Raw genomic sequence first — 22,743 nt, 5'->3', positions numbered from 1 at the left:
GAATGCATTTGATATGGAAATAATTTCTTATCCAGAGAGCAAGGGCTTTCCCACAACAGCCATTTGATAAAATCCCATACTCAAGAGGAAGATGACTTTTTGGTTGAGCAGAGCTGGCCAACCGCCTGCTGATCAGAGGCTGTTTGAATAGCTTGGACCTTTCAGCAGTGCAGGAATTTGGATTTGACTTCTTTCCCCTCAAATCAACTTACAACGTACCAACCATCATTGTTGGTATCACAATCTGAAGGTCAGGACTATCTACCTGTATTCTCAGTTCTGAACAGCTGCTTTACTGTGTGGTTAAGAAACAGTAGTTGCTTTAGTGTATATTTATATATATTTTACTGCTTCAGTTTAAGATGAGCCCAAGAAACCTCCTAGTAAGTGACATTTTTGTACTGTGTGCTGCATTTATGTTTGCTCATCGTTGCCAAAATTCAGAGTAAGCTTGTTTTTTCAGAACAGTCATATTTTCCATATTTTCCATTAGCCAATGTGGCAAGCAAAATTACATGTAGGCCAAACTAAGCAAAAAAGCATAAAACTGGTTACTGAAATTATTTGTCTGGTCACTAAAATTGTACTGAATACAACTTACGGTTCCTTCACTTTTTATAATGAGAGAGCAGCTCTAAGTGGTGGTGGCCAAGGGCGTGGAGCAAGGCTATTCTCCCATCCTTTTCATGGGCATTTCTCTGCTGCAACAGGGACATCTGATACACTTTAACAAAAAACTGAAGTAGGGCAAGTAAAACTGCTCTGCTGTGCTGCTGTCTGTCAACAAAAAAAGGGCAAGAGTTGGATTTTGCTACCTGCAAGCGCAGGGCCAAGACACCACACTACATCTCCTGTGAAGAAAATAGATGCCAGAGGTGTCTGGAAATGAGACGGTATGAACAGAGGATGTTGAATTTGTTAGCTTTGACAATGCCAAGGGAAGGGGAAGGAGAGAAGCAGGACTGGCAGTAAGTATTGTTGGGAAGGACCATTTTTTACCATAGCTGTCCTTTTACAACTGCCACTGGCCTGGCTGTCCATGAGTTTGTCATGAAAGAAACACTTTCTCTTCCATCAGCTGTTGAGCTAGAAGTTGTAAAACTCATAGCTGCTATAGGATGCTTCAATGATTAAGGACATTGGTCTTCCCTTCCATGTTCATGAAAGAAAAGTCATTGAAGGAGTGTTGAAGACACCTGGGGATGTCTTCATCCCTGTCTTTCAGTCCCAGAACTGTAGGCTGGTGACGGATTATTCTGGGATAATGGGACCCTATTTTGGCGTGCTTGCTCAGTGCCCCATCTTGGCTGATTCTGAGGGACATAAAATGGACCAGCTTCTGTTTGGGCTTGGGAGGAACTTTCTGCTCCAGCACGCAGTGCCTAAAGGTTACTTAAAATGCAAAGCTGCTCACACGTGCTGTTGTTTATTACAGACCTGAATGAGGGCTGAGGAGCAAAATGGCAGAGTTTGGCACTCTAGAGTATTTACAGCAGTGATGATGCAATACTGTGTGCTTAATTGAGGGAGACAATGAAACACTTGTTTCGGTGCTTTGCTGCTTTCATTGTGGAAGTCTCCCAAGAGCATGCTTGGCCCCTGGCAGGGCCCTCTCCTGGCTGCTAGTCGGGTGTAACAAAGACCATGGTAGCTACCAGCTTTTCAGGTACACTCAGTGGCTACTTTTCACTTAGGGTATGCCGGGCAGCGTTATAGAAGTGCGAGGCATGGAGCAGTGACAACCTCCAACATGTTCTCTGCTTTGTCCCTGCCTGAACCTGCAGGAGAGGATTTGAGAGAGGCATCAGGATGAAAGCTCTGACACGAGTATTACAAGTCTGCGGTGACTGATGACAGTAACTCAGACCTCTGCCCCAGCAATGAGCCACAGGAGGTTGGAGCCGCAGTTGCAAAGCTCAGGCTGACTGGCACAGAGCAACAGGGCTCAGCCGAAAGGTCTGGGGAGCTCAAGCCTAAGTGATTATTAGTTATCTGGAAGACAAGTATATTTCCAAAAGTGTTATCAGTGTTTTTTCTCTCTGAAATGTGATTTTGCAAACAGTGTGTCTTCTAGATTTCTTCAGCCTGTTTGACTTTTACCATTCAAGTGTATGAAAGCAAAGCAGTTAGAGGATGGTGATGCATTACCATAATATAGATTTGGGGGAAGAAAATTTCTTTCTTTTTCACTTTTTCCATTTGTTGAAGAGACTGAAAATGGGATGTGAATCCAGTACCAGAATTTACCCTGTTGTTTCCTGACACTAAAATAAACTCTACCAGGCAAGGAAATGTTGATTCCTGAGTTGCATCTTTTCTCAGTTACCAGGGCCCATTTGGTCAGCAAGAAAAGCAGAAGGAATAGGTGAGGAAAGGTAGAATCTCACATGTAAGGGAACAGCACAGTTTCAGACATGGGAGGAGGGTAGAATAGAGGGAAATGCTTGCAGTTACTGCATCTGCTTTTGGCTGAACCAGTTGACTTGTGTTAGAGCTGAACTTCTGTGTATTTCTTATTTTTTATATGGGACTTACATCTGTACAAATAATCTTGTGAAAGACTCCTCCATCTCAAGGAATAACCTTATTCTTTAGGGGCTAGAGGATCAGGTCTTGATTACCAGTGGCTGGAGATGGGCTTACATTATATATATATATATATATATGTATGTTTTTATTGCACTAGTCCATTTCATCTGATGTGGTATATTAGTTCTGACAGATTCTGGTCTAAGGTGCTTCATATAAAATGCAAAGCAATCTAGGGAACAGTTTTTGGAAAATATTGCCTCTATTGAACCATCCCAGCTGAAGGTCTGAGACATCTGTGAGTTTGGAAACTTTATACCATATGTTTATTTTCATTCTAATGGAGAAACTATCATTTCTGGCATTTCACATATTTAATCCTTCCAAATCCTGCAGTAATGGGCTGTGGTAAACTGTGCTGATGAGTTGAACAGGCTAGTCATGTTGTGGTATTGCCACTTTTTAGAAGTGTTGCTTTAGGTGTCATATCTTATTCCACTGTTTCCTGACAGATCATACCGAAGTTGAGTGACTCAGACCACCACTGCTCATCCATCTTTCCATCAGAGAAGGCACAAACCTGGATCTTTCCCCTCTACTTAGCTACTCAGTCTGAGGCATTGAAATCTCTTCTGTCTTTCATTGTCCTCAGCAGTGACCAGAGCAAAGGTTACAACTGAAAACCAGTTTTTATAATAAATACTAAACCTTTTATTTAGGTACAGGTAGAAATTTGTGATGCATCTATGTTGTATAAGGGTCGGCACCACTTATCATGGCAGCTGATGGAACAGCACCTCCCAGGTTATTTGGCCATGGGCAACCACTTTATTCTACTCAGAACCCTAGACCTCTTCCCTCTCCTTCCTGCAGGTTATACTCTCTTAGTATTTTACCCAAAATGCAGTTGCCTCTGCTGCCTACTCACTCCAGGGCTTTAATTTTGCTTTATTTTTGCACCATTCCTGAATGAGCAGGGCTCACTTTTAGAGTTGTACAAATACTAGATGAGGTACTGAAATGCCTCTGTCATAAACTTTTGTGCTTTGTTAGTAGTAATTCAGAACTCTCCAGCTTTGGCCCAAAGAAAAATCTGCTTCTTTATTACTTTTTATTTATGTGTAGATAAGAGGTGTTCTTGATCCTTCACCATAATTAATGTTTCAGCTTCTAATCAGCATGCCTTGCAACTATGCTACTTTGATCAAGGACTTGTTTTAGAACTGGAGTTTTATAACCACTTGTGAAGATATTTATCTTCAGTGCTTTTGCAGACAGTCACTAATTTGTGCCAAAGAACCATATTAAATTCATCACACATTTTATGATAAAAGAATAACTGGTTGACTAGGAGGACTTGCTCAATCACTAATATATTTCTTCAATAGCATCTGCGTTATTTTTAAGATCACAAAGTTCAAGGAAACAAGAGACACAATTATTCCCTCTGTGGAAGATCAGACAGCTACAGAAGCTGAATATCAGACAGCACTGCCAACCTTCTAGCCCTAGTACAGTAGAAGCTGTGAGAGAAATAAACTCAGAGCGAAAACAGAAGTGAAGGCATCATGTCTAGTTACTCTGACTCTCTGATACTGACTGCTTTGACAAAAGAGATAGCAAAGATCATTACTAGCATAAAAAGAATAATCAGAAAATTTTGTTTCTAAAGGGGACCGAGACAAAGGGGTCAGTGTGAAAAGTTCTGTACAAATGTAGTAACCTATAAACACTAGTAACCCAGTGTAATAAACTAGCTTTTCTTTGCTGGCATAGCAGAGTCCGTATCAGTCAATCTCCACACCTTCTATGAATCAATAGCTTGTAAACCACCTGATTTACCATCATGCATGACAGATTTAACTGGTGTCTGTTTCCTTCAGGCTCCATGATAAATAAATCCAATAGAAGGGCTGGGACTCAGATATGCACCTTCACTGAAAGAAAGGAAGCAGCAATTTGGCCTCTTCTCCACAGATGAAGTAGCCAACTGGCCAGTTACCACTTTCTGTGAGTCTGAAAAAGCAATGTGCTTCATCAGTTCTGTCTGTCTGAAAAGGTCTGCTCTCTTTTTCCTCTGAGACCATAAACTTTCCTAATTTTTAATGCTTAATCCAGACACCTTGCATGACATCCCATTTTGTCAAAAACTATTCTCCCTACCATAGAAAATGGTTCCGCTTCAGTTTTGTTCATGAGTGCACATGACCAAGCCACAGGAGAATATTTTTGTGCAGGCATACCCAGGAATTTTTGTTTTCCCACTCAAGTAGTAGTGTTTGCTCAGCAGTGTTAGTGGTTGTCTGACTTATTACTGTTATTTAGTGTCACAGTTCAGCTGCCCTCCAACTCTTTGGTTTTTCTATAGCATCTTTTTCTGGTCAGCAATTTCCTTTGGCTTTCCAGCTGATTAAGAGGGTTATCTTCAAAAGTAAAGCTAACAGGATACATTGGCAGTAGATTATAATCTTGCAAAATCATGTGAACTGCTACTGTAGTCACTGTTTTCATGTTGTAATATCAGTATCATCATTTATTTTTTATTAGTGTATACAGTAAAGGAAAAGTCTGACTCAGGCTCCCAGATTCTGCTCTGTCCTGTTTTACAGGAGCAGCTTTACAGAGTTGCACTAGTGTCAGCAGCACATGAGAGCAGAGGAAGCAGCACTTCAGGAAAGAAGCCCTTTACCTTAGTCCTGAGCATCTCACCTGTTTAGTGCAACACTCTGCAATCTCTCAGCTGGGAATAATGATCCTGGGGGAAAAAGCCTGAAGTGTTAGGAGACATAGGGCCATCTTCTGGAAAAATCTGAGTTTAGCTGCAGCAGTTACACAAGACATCCAAGCCATGGGCCAAGTGCTCCAGTCCAAACCTATAATTTAGGATGTGGAGCTGCTGTTTAGGAATCTTAGTCAGCTAAATACAGGAAGGAGAAAGTAGGTACATTCCTGGGCTCAGGGCCTCCTTCATCAGAGCTCGGCACTCACACACAGTTTCTTATGCAAGTTTCTAGAAGCCCAATTGCTTATTTCCATTTGCCTGTTTTCTGGATAAACTGGCAAAAAGGATTGGCTTAAGATGTTAGGAACAGAGCATAGAAAGCATGTGTACTGAAGGCCCTGCAGGAAAGCACAGGTTGAGTTTACAAAGCCAGAGGATATGAGCCACACAAGGGTAAATTCTTAGAATTGTTTAATCTTGTAAAAGAGAAGCTGTACTGTACACCTCTTTCTTGGAAAATGCAACCGCCAGCACATCCCTCTCTCTCATACACAGGAAAATCTGGCTTTCATCCCCCGGAAGCATTGGCAGCCACCATCCAGGAAGCAAAACCCAGCAAAGGGCTCTCTGCAAAAGCAGGTAGAGCTGGGAACAGAGGCAGAGAACACACCTAAGAGCCAAAGGCTGCTGTGCCAGCACAGAACTTTGCTTTATATCATGTACCGTGTTGCCTTGGAAGGTGTAGGACAACAAATATGCACAGAGAAGGTGGGGGGAATGGTGTCACCTGTGGCCTTGTGTCACACCATGAACAAAAGTAGAAAAGGAGTACCTTTTCCCTCTTACTTGATGCTCTATCATTGGCCTGAAGCGTGGGGTTTGTCCATACAACAGAAATTAGATTTCATAACTGCAGATTTAGCATTTCTAGACTTCCTGTGACTTTGTTATTCTAGGATTTAGCCAAAGCTGTCTTCAGGAAAGCCTTATTATGGTAGCTGGCAGAGGGTGCTTGAGTTATTTTTAACACTTGATTGCAGAATCATCAGTTTTAGGAACGTTGCAACTTTTCACTTGATATGAAGTGAGTTAATGCAAGGTGAAGCTTAAAGCAAACCAAGTACATGCTCTGCACACCTGGATTCCTCTGCTCACGGTGCTAGTGGGATGGACTGGGAAAGTTTCCTGAAGAGCCGAAGGACACAACAACCAGCTGGCCAGCCAGCTGGCCCTGGAAAGCCTGTATCTATCTGGAAGGATGGGTATACCCTTCCAAATACCCTTCAGACAAGCAATGCAATCACAGGGATGCATGAGGTACAAGTGGAAGATAAAGCACCAGCTTGTGCAATAAAAGAGAAGAAAAGGTTGCCAGTACCTCTTCTGCTTCATTCCCTAGAGTTAAAGAGGAGAGGTTCCTGGCACCAGTTCGAAGAAGTGTTTGCAAAGGCAAATGTAAAACTTGGGGAATTCCACCACCTAGTTAGCTGAACCAACAAGAGTTGGCTTCGGAGCCTAGAGAGGCATTTTCTGCACAGTGCTTTCAAGTTTTGACAAATCTGGCCTCCTAGCTCAACCAAAGAGACAATCCAGATGTTAGCTTCCTACATGAGCTGCAAGAACATGCTTACACTATTTACTGGAGAACTGTGGGGAATCAGGGACACATAGGAGTTCACAGCCATTTTGAACGTATGGAGTTGGTCAGGGACATTATAAAAATGGAGCTTTGCCTGGAAAATTGGTCTCTAAATGTTCTTGCCAAAAAGCGTATCTTTCAGTTGTGGTAATCCCGATTACTCACTCATAGGGGTTCAGTTTTTCCTCTCTTCAACAATGCCAGCGATTCCTGGTCTCATCTTCCATAAAACAACCTTCTTAACTTTTATTTAGATAGAATGGCTTTCCTTGTGGCTATTGAATGGGCTTAAAAAAAAGCCCCCAGCATATTTAGAAAGCCATAGAGAAGAATAAAAGTACTATTTTTGGGGTGTCAATATTTGGATTAGTATGATTGCACTGGTAACAGCTAACTTTGTAGTTTTTGGAAGAGGAGTATATTGAAACAGCTAGTGCTTGTCACTTCCAGCATGGAGCTATGGAATGGAAAAGGTCTGTTCTCTGTTTGGTTACAGAGAGGTATTCTCTTTCAAATAAGAATCCCTGTGACTGGTTTTGAGTAGTGCTACTGTCCTAAAAGCTTATCTGGATTAACCCTCAATTAGTTTTGGATCTGAACTGATTAAACACAATTCTACCCTGTGTCATAGGCAGACTTGTAGTTTGGTGGATCATGTTGGTACCTGATATCCACCATCTAAAAGTTATCCTGACGCCCAGACAGGGTTGTCACCTCCTATTGGCGCCCTTGTTCTGGGATCATTTTCCTGTGGAGCGCTCTTGCCATGTCCAAGTCTGCACGTGTTGATGTTGTGTTTGGGAGCCAAATGACGCGGTGCCAGGGTGGCTGCAAGAGCCAGTTCCTCTGCTCAGATTAGGCAGGCCAGGCCTGTGCAAGGCCAGGCAATTACCTGGCTGTCAGCGGATTCATCAGTGCAAGTCCTCGGCTCTGCGTGGGGATACCTCTCTTGGTCCTGGAGCAGCCTGAAAATGTTTTCATGTAGCAGCTGAGATGTCATCATAGGTTAGAGGTACTATTATTTTAAGAAGAAGAGTTTTTGTTTTAGGGATGCTGGGGTAGCTAGGGGGATGGGAAGAAGTTGCTCTGAGCACAATCTGCTCCGTATAGCAAACTAAAAAATTCACCATTTTCCAGGACCAGCAATTTTGTGTCCATTTTGCTCAGAAGTCCTCCCTTGGTTAATGAACTTTGTAGCTAGAAAGTTAGTTTTGCATTCACACTCATCTACAAGGCTGGGCTCTTTGTCATTAGGAATTTTACATGTTGACCACTTCAGTAAACACATCTTTTAATCTGCTACACATGATTAGACACTAATTGTGTTCACAACTGGAAACAGAAGCCATTAGCACAGAGCAGAGATTAGTAATACTATCACTTTGTTTTCTATTAAGCTTCCAGTTTCATGGAAATGAAGAACCACAGAGATTTCATCAGGGAAGATACATGGAGGTAAAAGAGCATTTTGCAAATTCAGCAATGTCATGGAATTATGGGTTTTGTACAAATCAAAGTATTAGGAACAAAACTTGTGTCTCCAAGAAAGTTGCATGCAAGAATCTTTCCTCCAGGTTAACAGAGTCTGGTAAGTAATTTTATCAAATCCAAATTTAAAATCTGGTTAGAGCACAGGTCTTACATAAAAGCTAGAAGTTTCTGAGTCTGCTACATTTCAGGAAAAAAAAAAAAAAAGCATCTACCTGTTCTAATTACCTGATTTTTCTAACTATATGACTTAAGTTTCCTTTCTTAATGAGACAAAGATGCAATCTTGCTTTTATGCAAGCCAAAAATGTTCTATTGTATAACACAAGATTACAGGGAGCTAGCAGGAACTGAGGCATCAAGAGGTGGCTGCAGGCAGAGGAGGAGAGGTCAAGGCTAAACATGAAAGAAGTGCTGAAGACACAGAAATGGAGGAAGACTGCTCCAGTGGCAGAACAGAAAAGTTGTACGGTTAAGAAAAAAAGGACAATGCAAGATAAACCAAAGGTAGTAAACATGCCACTTGAGCATATAAGAAAGGGAATTTTAAAATATGTCATGCAGCAGTAAGCTTTTAGCAAAAGTCATTGATGAAATCAGAACTTGTTCTGAGACCCTTTTGATTTAGTTTAAGCTTCTAGTGTGTACCCTCATCTCTTTGCTATAAGGAGTATGATGTGTGAAAGCACTTATTCCCTGGTATATTTGCCACCTCTGTAGCAAACAGCAGGAATGAATTAAGACAATACTAGAGCCCAATCACTGCAGTTTCTTGACTCTTCACACAAGCTCTTGCCCAAGAGCCAAGTTGGTCTGTTGCCTGCTAAAAGCTGATGCCCGCTGCTGCACCTCCTCAAGGAATCTGGGCACCAAGTATCAAGAAATCCTGCCTTTATCTGCTCTTGGCAACTGGGTCTTGCCAGTAACTGACTTAGTTAAGGAATAAAATCTGAGCAATTAATCAATGAGAGCGTCACTCAACACCAGGATACCAGCCACTGAAGGAGAGGCATGCCATCTGCAGTTTGTGCAAGCAAATTTGCCTCAGTATCGTTTAGTCCTTCCAGCACAAAACTAACTGAGTAATAACTCCGTAAGCAATCTGACTGCAGATATTGGGTTTCAGGATAAATACTGTTTAGTGTGAAGGCTAGGCTAAGGGTTTACTAACAGGCAGGCAAAGAGCCCTCCGGGACATGTAGCAGATCAGGCAGTTGTCTTTCTGGGCTGCAGTAATGTATCTCCTTCCCTTTACCCCTGACTCAACTGGTCAAATCTCCACTTGGACGTATGATTTTAGGATATCCTCAGAGACTGAGGGAACATGAGGCTACCCTCTGAAACATCTCAGAAATCCCAGCCCTGAGAGACCTCATGTTGCTATGTGTTGGCCAGCTGTGGCTCTCCTGCTCCAAAGTGCTCCCTGAAGACAAGAAGAACTAGTACTGCATGAGGTAATACTACTGCTTAAAAACCAAAGACCTTGAGAAAGCCAGTGGTGGTTACCAAAAGGGACTGTGAAGGGACACAATGTCTTTTGGAAAGGCTGGCTAGGAGATACAACCCAATAACTTAAAAAAAAAATTGTTTCAGGAATTTTATTTACTTCTTAAGTTCAAGGCATAAATAAGAGGCTTTGTAACCAAATATACCAGCTGACTCCCCCAGCTCTGTTCAAATAAGTTCTCAATATTTTACCTCTGAAAAAATAATTCCCTGGCCTACATCTGTGGTAATTTCATGTAGGTTCATAAAGATCACTTCATTAGAGAGCTAACTTCATACTCAATAGTTGCTGACTTCAAACACATATTCATGTGTAATCATTCACATTAAAAGGACTGAAGTATTTTCTTTACATATTTATTTTAATAGCATGTTGTGGAAAATAAGATAGGGCTGTAAGAACACTTGGATGCTAGCAGAGATCCTGCTCTTGTCACTGTCTCTCTCATCTCTTTCAAGAAAAAATCCAGAAGCCAAGTTTACCTCAGGAGGAAGACAGTTGTGTGAGTCACAGTAGGAGAAATTTACAGGCAAGAAATCAAGAAGTGAAAGCCTTTAAGCTCAACAGTATCTGCAGAGATTTCAGGTATCACTTCTCCCAGGAATGCTCCATACATGATTCATTTTGTAGCTTCGGGTCAGGCCAGGTGACGTTCTTTGCAAGTCACCTGAAATCATTGCTGTCTCTAGCCAGTGGTGTTTCAGAAGTCTCTGGTGGCTTTCCAGGAGGAAAACAAGGGGGATTAAGTTGAATGCAATTCCTCCCTTACTGCAGCTCAGACATCCAGATCCCATTGTGGGGACAAATCACTTATTACCTCTTTTGACTTAACAGCAGCCTATGGCAGCTCCAAAGACAGGCAGCCTGAAGGAGGGGTGCAGCCAGCACCATGAAGAGTGATTGAAAAAGTTTGTGATACACATCCTTGTACGAGGAACTTTTTGGCATAAATGATCCTATGAGAGCATTAGAGGCTGTTAGACCTGTACAATGAAAAATTACTCTGTTCAGCTTCTAGTTTGGGTGTAAAAAGTAATTCAGGGTGCCAAAACAGTGTTTTTACTTATCCAAACCAGATTTTTTTTTTTTTTTTTTTTTAATTTGGTCACTCAGACTGGATCTGGGAGCCCTGGATGAACTTTTCCTCTCTCTGATTCAAACCAGCAAATTCTTCTTAAACAAAATCCAGACTGTCTGGGCATTCATAAGGGTTACTTTGTGGTAGTTAAAGATTTGGGGAAACTTCAGCATCCAGCGCTGTGGGGCGGCTGGGCAGTGCGCTTTCCCATGGGGAGGGTGCTTCTCCTGCTCAAGGCTGCGTGTTTCTTCTTGCCTCTCTCTAGCTATCACCTACCCCACAATCACGTTATTTCCCTGAGCTGTCTGATATGAATTTAATCCCCAGAGGCTGAGAGGAGGACTGAATCTGGTTTCCCACCGCCCATGTGGATTCCCTTAGCAGCGGGCTATTCAGGGAAAGGCAACTGCTACCTCCAAGTGCTTTAATAATTCTTTGATTCCTCAGCTTGTACTGCCAGTGCCCAAAATGAAATGCTTTGCCATTTGTTTTGCCTGAAACTATTCCACAAAACTGCTTCCAATTCATGAATGGATTTGGCTACCTCAGAACCTCATTTTTAGCTAAGTCACAACTTGCCAACAGCCCTCACCCAGCGCTATTCTTGAGCACTTTGCCCAATCTTATGTTTCAGAAGCAGCGCCTGTGTACAGTGCGGTTGCTACAACCTTCTCTCCAAGCCCTGTCCTCCCTCAGTCAAAACAGGAAGGCAGGAGAGGAGCTGTGGCCAAGGCCCCTTGACCTTCCAGGGAAACAGCGAGTATTTATGTGGAGACACTGGACTGATGATCTTAGCTGTGTTGACAGGGATGAGTTATAAGGTGAAGCAGGCAAAAGTGCAGTTTTAACGAGGCATAGGATTTCCAGGATTTAGGAGTGTTTTTAGCACCTTTCCCCTCTAAGACTGTTCGCCCCCACACTTCATCTGCTTCCAGATGGGTGCCAGTACCACTTAATGGGCTGTGCCGGGAGCTAAGAATCACTGCTGGGAGATAGTAGGAGCCTGCCATGGGCTGGTCTGGTTCTGCTGCAACACAGGGCAATACCAGGGGCTCATCCAGTGGACTGTCCTCCTCTACCACTCTCCCCTGTGGGGCTGCCCTCTCCCTCCTCCCCCCATCTATTTAATACCCTCGAGAATTGGGTCAACGGTTTGGGGGCCCTCAGGGAGGAGGAGCTGGACACGATGCATCTGCTGGAGCCTTGGCAGAGCCACTCCTGCACTCACAGGGCTTTGCCAGAAGAATCCACAGAGCCAAAGAGAGGTAGAATTGGCCTCGAATTTTAAAGCTGTCTGGAGTGCATTGGTAGTCCTGATTCACAGTTCCCACTGTGGTTCCCACCCAAACCCATGAGGAGAAATAATATTTGGGGAAGGGAAGAGAGAACAGGGAAAGAAGTCAGTGACTGAGATTTCCACTTATTCGCTTGAGTCCATCCTTGGTAGGATAAATAGCCTAATTTTTTATGTAGGCAAGAATCTAATACAAATCATACATTCCATTCCTTGCATGAAGGATAATGCAAAACCAACTTAACTACATTGAAATCTGCCTGCAAAAGAAAATTAAATTTAATAGTTATGTAATTATTGTATTCCTTTATTTTAAAATAAGGACAGGAAACAACAATTTACCAACTTATAGAAAAAGAAATTATGTGCTTCTCTTGATAAATAACCCCAGTTTATTACTAATTCTATTCTGGGACCCAGTGAAGACGGCTTTCTTCCTGTTAGCAGATGAACTGATAGCCAATGGCTTCATCGTACTTTCTTGCTGTGGTAGGAGAGTAAAGCAAAAAGAAACGCCCAACATTGCACTTTTCAGCCTCAGAGAATTAGCTGAATTGTCATCCCAACCTCTACCCAGTCAGAAGAAAAGCTCTCTTACATCTAGGGGGAAAGAGCATTCAGTTTAAATGAGTCTGATTATCAAACAGACCTTTTCCACCGTGGTCCAGCTCTGTTCCTGTTGAGTGATGTACAACTTTGAGTCAGTAAACTTGTATAGGGGACTTTCTGTCACTAGATTTTTATATTTTATTTTTATTTTTTTTTGAGTATTTCACAACCAGAGAAGCATGACTTATCTCCCAAAATCGTCTTTGGGAGAACAATTAAGTTATTTAAGATGAGCAAGGCAAGCTGCTGACACATTTCAGTTTTGAAGGCACTGCTGTTCAATTTATCCAGACAAAGCCTGAAACGTGAAAGCTGGCCTCCTGCCTTTGTTTTCTTCTAACCGACTGCCGGAGAAGATTTCCCTGTTCCATGGCTAACTAGATCTGCCTGGTTGGCTTAACCAGCGAGCACATTCCTGCACTTCAGGAAGAACACTCGAGGCTCATTACGAGCTACTGGGCTACAGCCTGACACTAAGAAAACAGATTTGATTTGGACAAGCTGCTCTGACATGGAGGTGCCAGGGTGAATGACCTTTGGGGGAAAAAAATCAAAACAAGAAACTAGCATAAAACCAAAAACCTGCCTCCAAGAGCAAGATGAATAATCTGACAAATGACTGGCTCTGTATTTTACATCAAAGCGCAAAATAACTAGAAGTTGCAGGGATCTGACTCATGAGCAGAAATAGAGTGCTGGGGCTGGCTTGAGCCGTTGCTACCACCAGCTGCCTGCCCCCACCGCTGGAGAATGCGTGGCTCAGATGCTGCTTCTTAAGCAATTCAGCCACAAAAGGCTACAACTAAGCATTTTAAGGGAAACGTGTCAGCGCTAGTTTATAGCCTCACTCCTTAAGATAAACCTTGAAACGGTCCTGGGTTACCATAACGCCTTTCAGCTGTTGAGGCAGGAGGAACAGGGCAGACACCTCGCCAGGCATCCCGGTGGAAGTCGCACCAGGCACTAGTCAGCACTCGGCAAAGCAGCTTGTCCCAGCCGAGCAGCACTCCGCTGCCACAGCAAGGAGTTGACAGAAGCCCCCACCCCCCATCCCCCTTATCGGCAAAGCAGCCGTTTTGAAACGGGCAAATTTTAAGCCGTGACCTATTTAAACGTCCTGCCCCATCACGGACCAGCAGCACAATTCTGCAACAAATCCCATAGCACGCTGCTGCTGCTGCGTTTCCCCAGCTGCTCTCTGTGACAAGTTCTTCTACTCAGATATCAGTCCTAATCCCAGCGTAAAGCTCCAGCCCAGCTCCACCAGATAAACACACATTGTTTCACCTGGTCTTCTGCGAAAATGAGACTGTGGCAAGTGCCTTATCGCTGCTATTTTCTCTACCTCTTCTCAACTCCTCCTCCCACCCATAACTTTCTAGCGTGTTTATCATGTAGAAAGAGAAAGCTCAGAAAATCAAACTCCTACAAAGGCAGGGGGAAGGAGAAAGGGTGATTGGATTTGTGCACCCATCCCCACTGAGGGTACAGTTACACAGCAGCTTCAATTGCTCTAAATCAGAGTTGCCGTAGCTATGCCTGCCCTGCCTGCATTATCCTGTCCTCCCCACTTTCTGTTAGCAGAAAACAAAGGACGTATATGCAAAAAGCAAAAAAGCCACTACCTGGGGCTGATTCGACTGAAAATCAGCCTTACCTAAAAATTATTCATTTTGGCTCATTGAGCTCCATGCACCTCGAACCACGGGAGGGCAAAGGAAGGAAGCATCAGGATTTTCCAGGACGGGGGGAGAAGAAGCATATCTGTTGCTCTGTTGATTATGGGACAGCGGAATTCCTGCAGAACGAATTCTTAGCAGAGTAACAGCAGTGCCGAGAAGCTGCCTCCGTAGGGGGAATCCCATCCAGCTCCTCTCTCAGCTCCGTCAGGTTACTCGCCCCTCTGGGCTCCCTGCTCCCACAGTATTGGGCCACGGCTTGTCCGGGCTGCAGGCGGAAAGTGCAGCAAGGTGGGAGCTCTTGTGCTGGCTGCTGCATTTTTCTTAATTTAAAACTAGGGCAAAAACTGCAGCTTGAGGGTTGGGGGCATGATATACATGTCTGGAAAAAGATGCTTCAAGTTCACTCAAAGCTATTTTGACGCTGAATTATGCAACATTCTGCTTTGCTATATCAAAACTCCTGTTAGAGACTTTAATTTTGTTTGACTAACCATTTTTCAAAGAACGCACCAGCTGAAAATATCTCCTGAAAATTTTGTGATATAGAGACGATGCCCAGGCTCTGAAGTAATGAATTCCTATTGATTCTCCCCACGTAAACCAACATCTTTTAACAGTGAGATCTGCAGTCCTGAGGACGTCTTACACCCTCTCTGCATCACTCATGCATTGCCTCCTCTAGTGTTTGTTGAAAATTCGACACCTTTATTGATGCAACATGGTACATTTAGTGGTTGGTAAATGGCTTTAATCAAGAGTTTTCTTTTAAAAGGTACTTTTAAATACCCTGTGATATGTGAAGTCGTACACACATTGCATCGCAGCTATTACACAACAGAGGTTCTGGCCACGATACCTCTTTTCCAACTCTTCAAACAAACAAAAAAAGAGAACTGATGAAAGATCAAGCACTTTAGGAGAGCTTTAAAAGGCAGTGGCTACTGAATTGCCTTTGCGCTGCCGGCTCCGCAGAGGGAAGGAGCATCAGGTGTGCTTCCCCAGCCCCCGCGGGTGCAGCCGGGCAGACGGGATGGGATGCCTGCCCGGCAGATGCAGAAGATTTGAGAGTGGTTTAGCCACTGGCAGTCAGCTGTGGGAGCCGCAGGAATCAGGATGCAGGAATTTGGGTCTTTGCTTCAGGAACAGTACTTGGAAAGGAACATTACTCGGGGGCAGCCGCAAGAAGGTCCGAAATCCGTCCTCTCATCTACGCTCGGCGCAGGGGGCAAGGCAGGGGAGCCGCCGGCACCGTCCCTCCTGGCTCAAGGTGGCCGACGGCTCCCGGCCGCCGTGCCGGGGGTCCCATCCCTTTCCGACCCGGGCGCCGCACGGCACCATCCCGACTCCAGGTCCCCCTGCCCGTGCGCCCGGCGGCAGCTGCAGCACGCCGCAACCTGGGCGGGATTCTTTTCTTATTTCTTCCCACCTTTTCCTCATCTGCGGCCCGCGCTCTGCCCTCACGGCTCACGGTAGAGCTGGGCGTTTAACTTTGCACGGGGAAAGGAGCAAAGAGAGAAGCAGCCGGGACGGGAGGAGAGGAGGAGGGGAGGCGGGCTCGGGGGCTGCAGCGAGGGCGGCGGCACCTGCCCCCGCCAGCGGCGCGGGGCGTCCCGGCGCCCCCGGACTTACTTTCTGGGGGTCGGCGTAGGTGCCCAGCCCCAAGAGCGGGATGCTGTTGCCGTCGCTCAGCGGAATGCGGTGGCTCTCGGCCGTGAGGTTCATCGTGCCGGCAGGTAGGGCCGCCCCGGACCCGGGGCTGACTCCGCGGGGGGCGGGAGCCGCCGCTTCGCAGCCAACCGCGGTCCCGGGCACCGGCACCCAGCGGCGGCCGGACGGAGCGGACCGGCGGTGGCTCTGGGGGGACCGAGGGACGAACTGCCCTCTCCCGCCGCCGGGGAGCGCCTTTTTGGGGGGCTGAGCCACGTGTGCCCGCGGCTGCCCTGCACCGCGCCCCGCCGCGCACCGCCCCGGCCCCGCCCCGGCCCCGCGGCCACCGGCTTCCCCCGCGCCGTCACCGCCCCGCCGCGACCCCCGCGGGGCCGCCCGCACGGGAACGGGCTCCGGGCGAGCCGCGGGGCGGCCCTGGGCCACCGGCACCTTGTGGGGGCTGTGCCCGCTGGCCAGGGAACCCCCGCGGGCTGCTTTCACCCGGAGGTGCCGGCAGCAGGGCACCCGGCATCCCGGAGTTTGGGGGGTCAGGTCTTGGGAATTTCCTCACTGAGGTGTAGAACAGTATTCAACTCTCCTTTCCAGTGGTTAAAACCCACTACTGTAGAGAAAGGGAGGAAATCCCAGACTGGTGAGTAGTTTCTCTGCCTCAGTGTGAGTTCCAATTTACAGTGAATGGGCTCAAGGTCCTCACGGTCTGGTCCTGCTTCACAGTGGAAAAAAATGTACCTATTTCCTAATGCTGAGAGCCCAGGAGGAGACAATATCGTTTATGAAATTCATCATACAGCTCTTGCTGTCTTTTCTGGTCCTCATGAAGCGCTTGGTGCCATGCTTTTACACCACTCTGCAGATGTACCCTGTCCCCAGCCACCTGCCTAGTGACATCTAGGCTGAGTTCTCCCAGTTGATCTGGAAGTGGTCTTTTATGTCATCTTAGATCAACCTGAAGTTAACCCCTCAGAGAACATTATTTCTTAGCCATAACAATGGTCTTTGCCTGGCAGATTATTTTATCTCCTGTAATACCCTACCTGGCTTTCTGTGCATGGTAATACTTCATCAAGTTATGCAATTCCAAGAGGGGTTAATTGATCCATCATGATAAGTTATCTCCACAGTTCTTGCAATCAACAGGTGTGCACTAGTTTGCATTCAGAGAAAGGGTTAGTTGCTGCTAGGGCTGGGAACCTACCTGGAGAATACCCTACCACAAGACGATTTTAGTGTTACTGGTTAGATACCTGCAAGGGTCTCCTGAGAAGATGGAAAAAGTGCCTCTTCCACATTTAGGAACATTCCAAGAAGTTCAGGACTAAGTGCAAGCCAGCTAGATCCCAACCCTAAAATTTCTAGATAGTTAGGATGTCCTGCAGGACAAAGGTATGGTGCTGTGGTGTGTGTAAAACACTCTTTGGAAGGTTGACTGAAGTTTTCTGAGAGCCTGTGCTTTATGTGGACAACACAGTGCAGAGTAAGGTGGCTGGGCTCCATCTCAAGGCAGGGAAGTTGAGGTAAACTGCAGCCTGGCTGTAGTACTGTGGGCAGGCTCCTCCTGCTAGACCCTGTCTGTGTGTTGCTGCGAGCTGTGGGTACCTGCAGGAGGGAGGAAAACCAGTGACCACCTCCATGCCCCACTGTTGTTCCCATGTAATTGGTTACCACACTCTCTCTACAGGAGCAGCTCTGATCTCATCTCTCTGTGCCAAGCACGCTTGGGAAGAAGACAAATTGATGCCAGCTGCACGTCTGAGCTATAGCCATCATTCTATCGTATTTCCAACAGAGGAGCAAACACATGGAGAGATGGAAATGGGTGAATAAAGAAAATCTGATGTGGCAGAGGACATTCAGAGACCTCCTTATTTCCAGTCCCATACTAGCATTCCATGAAGAGGCTCTGCTGACCAGCAGCTGATTCCTATCCCTTCACTTCTATGCTCCAAGTTCATTCCACAACCTGCTTTTCCATAATTCCTCTCAATCCAGCATCTTTTGCAGAGTTTTAGGCACCTTTTTGGCTCATTTGCTCTGGGCTCAGAGCACATCCAGTGTACTCATGTGCTCTGGCACGAGAGCAATACGTGCCCGGGGTTGCGCGTGATCCTGAGCTAAGCAAAGCACGGCTGTGTCTGCAGTGCCTGTCCTGGGGAGAAGAGCAAGTGCAAGGAGCCTCTCTGGCTGGAGTACACAAGCCTGATATATGATAGCCTTCAATGACAACTGTGAAAGAAGGATTGATGGACTTGCCATAGTTCACAGAATGGGGAGCTTGGGCAAGAGAAGGACTTGTGCTTCTAGGAACAGGCAGGCAAAGTGGTCCATCACCTGTGAGGCAAGCCAGCCACACCAGGCACTCCTGCCCTGCCACAGGCACAAGCCCCCAGCACTCATCAGGATAACAGACAAAAGTCACCTCATTTCTATCTTCACTACTAGACTGGTCCTTACAAAACTAGCCAATGTGCTTACCCAAGAAATTGGAGAGAGGCAGAGGGCAAGTCCTTCCCTCCACTCCTGCACCTTAACTGACAGCAAACAGTGTGAACACCTTTTACACATGAGACTTTTAAAGTCCCATAGCTGCTCTAGCTCCCTACCCTACTGTTCCAGTGCCTTTACAGATTTTATATTAAACCCCAGAAAACAGATAGGGAAATGCATTTTTCCCCCTTCACATCCAAGTTACTAAGTGAAAAAAACCCTTATTCCATAGAATCTAGAAATACTACCAGGTTTTCTAGCTGATAATAAATATCCCTTAAAGAACAAAGGAAGCTGAATAATGGAGCCTGGAGCCTGTCACATGTAATTCTTGTTACTAGTAATTTCTGTTAGCTGTTCAGGGAAGCGCAGTTCTAAATTTCAGAGCTTAAATGACTTAACCAGACTTTTTACGAGGACACGGTATCTAGCAACTCTGACTGCAAAACAATGCAAGTTTCTAGAGGCAAAACGTTGGCTGCTGGTCATTGTCGATCAGTAACAATTCAGGAGCTTTTATAAAATGCAGATGTGGTCTCAGTTCTTTCTCTAGGAAACAAAAACAATGAAGTTTCAGCCTGGCCTGACTAGCAAGTAATGAGTGCTGCCATCCTATCAACACAAGTTTGCCTTCTCTTGTGAAGCTCTTAAATCACACAAAAGCACCTTCATAAGCAACTAAGGTAGGTTTGTGATTCATGTCTTGATGGTGCAGGGTTTTAGAATTGCATTAGTCATCTCAAACCTAAGTAAAGAGCAGGGATTTCAAAAGCAGCATCTTATATGTGTTCTGTTCCCAACCCCCTGAATCTCCACACAAATAAAGTAGATTTAAAAAATAAAAAGTTAGATCTAAGTTTTTTGCAGGAAAAGTGGGTCAGACATTTGAGGATTCTTGCTGTTAAAAACTTGCTGACATCTCAGGTAAAGAAAGTACTTAACGGCCTCCTTACCTGGGCAAAACTGGTCAGGGATCTTTTAAAGTAAAGAGGTCACCTTTTTACTCATTTTATCTCAAATTGCTAAGTACCCTGGGAACAGCAGAAAATGTGTGAGGCTTTTAAATATAGAATCCCCAGTTCTTGGAAGGAAGGAGAAAGAGTAATTGATTAAGAAGGACTGGCCTTGTCATCATTTAGATTTCATGTTTTCTTGGACACTCATGGGTTGTCCCCCTCCCTCCCCTCCTGCCCCCCTTTTTTAAAAAAAACTTGTTTTGGACAAGAGAACACGTTAAAAACAGTATTCTCCTGAATCTTCTTGGTCTAGGTGTGTTTACACATTGTAGATTTAGATAAGTGAAATTCTAAAGGTGGGTGACCTGTAGTGCCTAATAATGAGCTTTTATAAAAGGGAAAATTGAAAGTACTTTTATAATACTTGTATTTGTTAGATAAAAAGTGCATGTTGCTGCAGTTTCTATTTTTTCTATGAGTCGTGCTCATAGAAAAAATGCTGTGTAATTATCTTCTAGAATGCATACTCTGCACGTGTTTTTAGTTAAAATTTCTTAAAACACGGTCTTAAAGTCTGCATATTTTCAGCCTAGTCCTTTAATAACTCACATAAAATAGCATGTGTCCATCTTGCATGTGGAATATCTACTTGTGTACTTTCAACTATTTAGCTTCAAAATTTTGGTTGCATGTGTCCAGACTAATATTTATTTTCTATTTTCCATTACCTGTAATTAACTAACACATATAAAGGAAAACTTCTAGCTTCATTTTTAAACTCTAAGAAATAAGGTCTGTGTATGCTTAGTAAAGGGCCTATACATGAAGTGAGATTGCTTTTTTAGTTCTTGCTACATCTGCCACAAAGGATATAAGCTGAACTGGAGAACACTTCTCTGGTTTCAAAAAAAAATTAGCCTATTTTTATTCTATTTTCACAGATTATCACAATAAAAATCACATATATCCCAATATACTTCTTGAAGTCACCTGATCAGGTCAGTGGTACCTTACACTATCTGCATGCGTCCTTCATTTAGTGACCAAGGGATTCCTCATATGGAAGCATTTGTGATCTTTTCCCTTTGGTGATGTTTGTTGCACAATGAGGCTGATCACTGCCAAGATAACAGCCTGGGCTTTGTTGGGAAGTGTGATGTAATGGGCATTCCTAGCAGTTTTCATGCAAACACCTTTTTTTTTTTTTCCCAGCTCCTACTGGTGCATGTAAAATACTTGGCAAACAATGAAATGCTTAAGTACTCTTTTTTTTTTTTTTTTTTTTTTCTTTTTTTTTTTTTTTTTTCTTTAATGTCAATAACTTTTATGTCTGCTAAGGTCTAGTTCTTGGTAAATTCTTCTTTGAAAGACCAAAGATTGCTTTCAAACTTTCAAGACTTACAGCTTGGCAGTGGTGGGAATATGATATATGTAGATTTTCAGTAAAACTCTTCACTGCAAGTCCTGCAAAGCAGTATCTGTCCTCCAAAGACCTCATCTGGCCTGTCTTTTGCAGCACTGGTACAGCACTTCTGGTGGATCCCTAAGGAGAGCACGAGGACAGGGAGAAAATGTGCCTGCCACTTGTGCCTGTGGAGAGATTTAGGAAAATACTTGATGGCTGGGTCACTTATCCCTTCTGCTTCCTATAAATGCTCTGTGGCTACAGCTGTGATAAAAGGGAAATTCCGATGTATCCTTGATGCTGTTCCATTGCTTCTAGTAACATTCGAAAAGTAAAGCCACTGCAAACCTTTGATCGCTCCTGGGGTACAGGAAGGATGCCAGCAGCTGCTCCAGATTATGCTCCCACCACTTCTGTGGCTGTGGGGATGTGCTCACACTGCACCGAGGCTCAGGGGCTTCCCCAGGGAGCAGCCTCCAGTGGCCATCCCTGTCCATCCCTGTCCCCATGCCATCTTGGGACAGGTGCAGAGCCCCAGGCTTTGGCATGCCCTGGAATGCCACTGCCACAGGCCTTGTGCTGGGTGCTGTGGGGTGCTCCTCCGTGGGGGGTGGCTGTACAAATAGCTAGACCCTACTCAGCAGTTGAACTCCCCTCTGGTTTGGGTTGTAGTCACTGAGTGAAGCTGTGGTGGATGCTGTACCAGAAGCAGCAGCCACACAGAGAGTAGAAGAAGCAAAATTTCACAACATGAGAGCCAAATTAGCCAGGCTGTTTATATATCACCACGTTTCCCATGGCTCAGCAGGAGAGGGGCTGGCACTAGCAGCTACTATCAGCTACTAGCAGTACTACCCCTAAAACACACCCTTTTCCCTTTTGATGTCCACTTCAGATTGAGTTGCTCCATAAGGATCCTGGGAGTGTTACTTGTGGGCTGAAAATCCCTATGGAGCATGAGGAGCTCCTTTGGAGAATCAGAAACTGCTGGGAAAGGGAAAGAGATGCTCAGTTTGAAAAAATGATCCTCCTAATCCTTTGGAAAGGTAATACTCTAGTCCTTTGCCATTGTCATTTATACAGGCACTGTCTCATGAGCCTGCCCTCTTTTGGGCACTGTCTTTATGCTCGAGTTTGTGTTAGCAGGGCTTGATGCAAACTGAACCAGAAGCCAGCTTATTTCCTCCCCATGACACCGTGTACTGATTTATCACATTCTTCTAGCAACAGTGTCTTAGTTTTCACTCCTGACTGTCTGCTCTGGCACATGACCAACCTGGGAGCTGGTGAGTGCTGCCTCTCAGATCCCCAGCCAAAGGTCAGTAGCTGCACGGTGGCCTCTGGATTCCTCAGATACTGGTCCTTGTCATGTGGGGAGGCATTAACCTTTGGCCCTGAGTAAGTGTCCTCAAATCTCACCTCAGTTAGTCTGGCCTGCTATTTGATCCTGTCCAGTACAAACACCTACACCTTTCCTTTGGCATCCTGCAAATCTAAGCCCCGCCTTGATCATTTCCACCAGCACGCCATCCACCTGATACTGGTGGGACATACCCTGTGTGTCGCACCCAGGGCTGAGTAAGCAGTGGCTGAAGGGGCAGCTCGGGAGGAGCTGATTGTGCATGGACAGCCCCTTCTGCCTCCCGAGGGAGCAGTGGTGGTGGCTCCCTCTGTGTAACCTC

The 22,743-nt window shown here is 45.0% G+C and overlaps 1 protein-coding gene and 1 long non-coding RNA gene across 2 annotated transcripts in view; one reads left to right on the top strand and one right to left on the bottom strand.

Moving 5' to 3' along the window:
* Positions 1-16,286, bottom strand: part of AKR1D1 (aldo-keto reductase family 1 member D1) — a 35,065-nt gene extending 18,779 nt beyond the window's left edge. Inside the window, exon 1 of the mRNA XM_083859096.1 lies at positions 16,178-16,286. Within this exon, the coding sequence (XP_083715222.1) occupies positions 16,178-16,270 (93 nt within the window). The 5' untranslated portion in view covers positions 16,271-16,286. The remainder of the gene's footprint in view (positions 1-16,177) is intronic.
* LOC310908256 overlaps positions 1-22,743 on the top strand; it is an 84,289-nt gene that overhangs the window by 50,153 nt on the left and 11,393 nt on the right. The window lies entirely within an intron of this gene.

This window comes from Zosterops lateralis (assembly GCF_965231275.1).
Source record: "Zosterops lateralis genome assembly, chromosome: 4".
Lineage (NCBI taxonomy): Eukaryota > Metazoa > Chordata > Aves > Passeriformes > Zosteropidae > Zosterops > Zosterops lateralis.
Note: the sequence above shows the minus strand (reverse complement) of the source record. Positions and strands in the feature narration are given on the sequence as shown.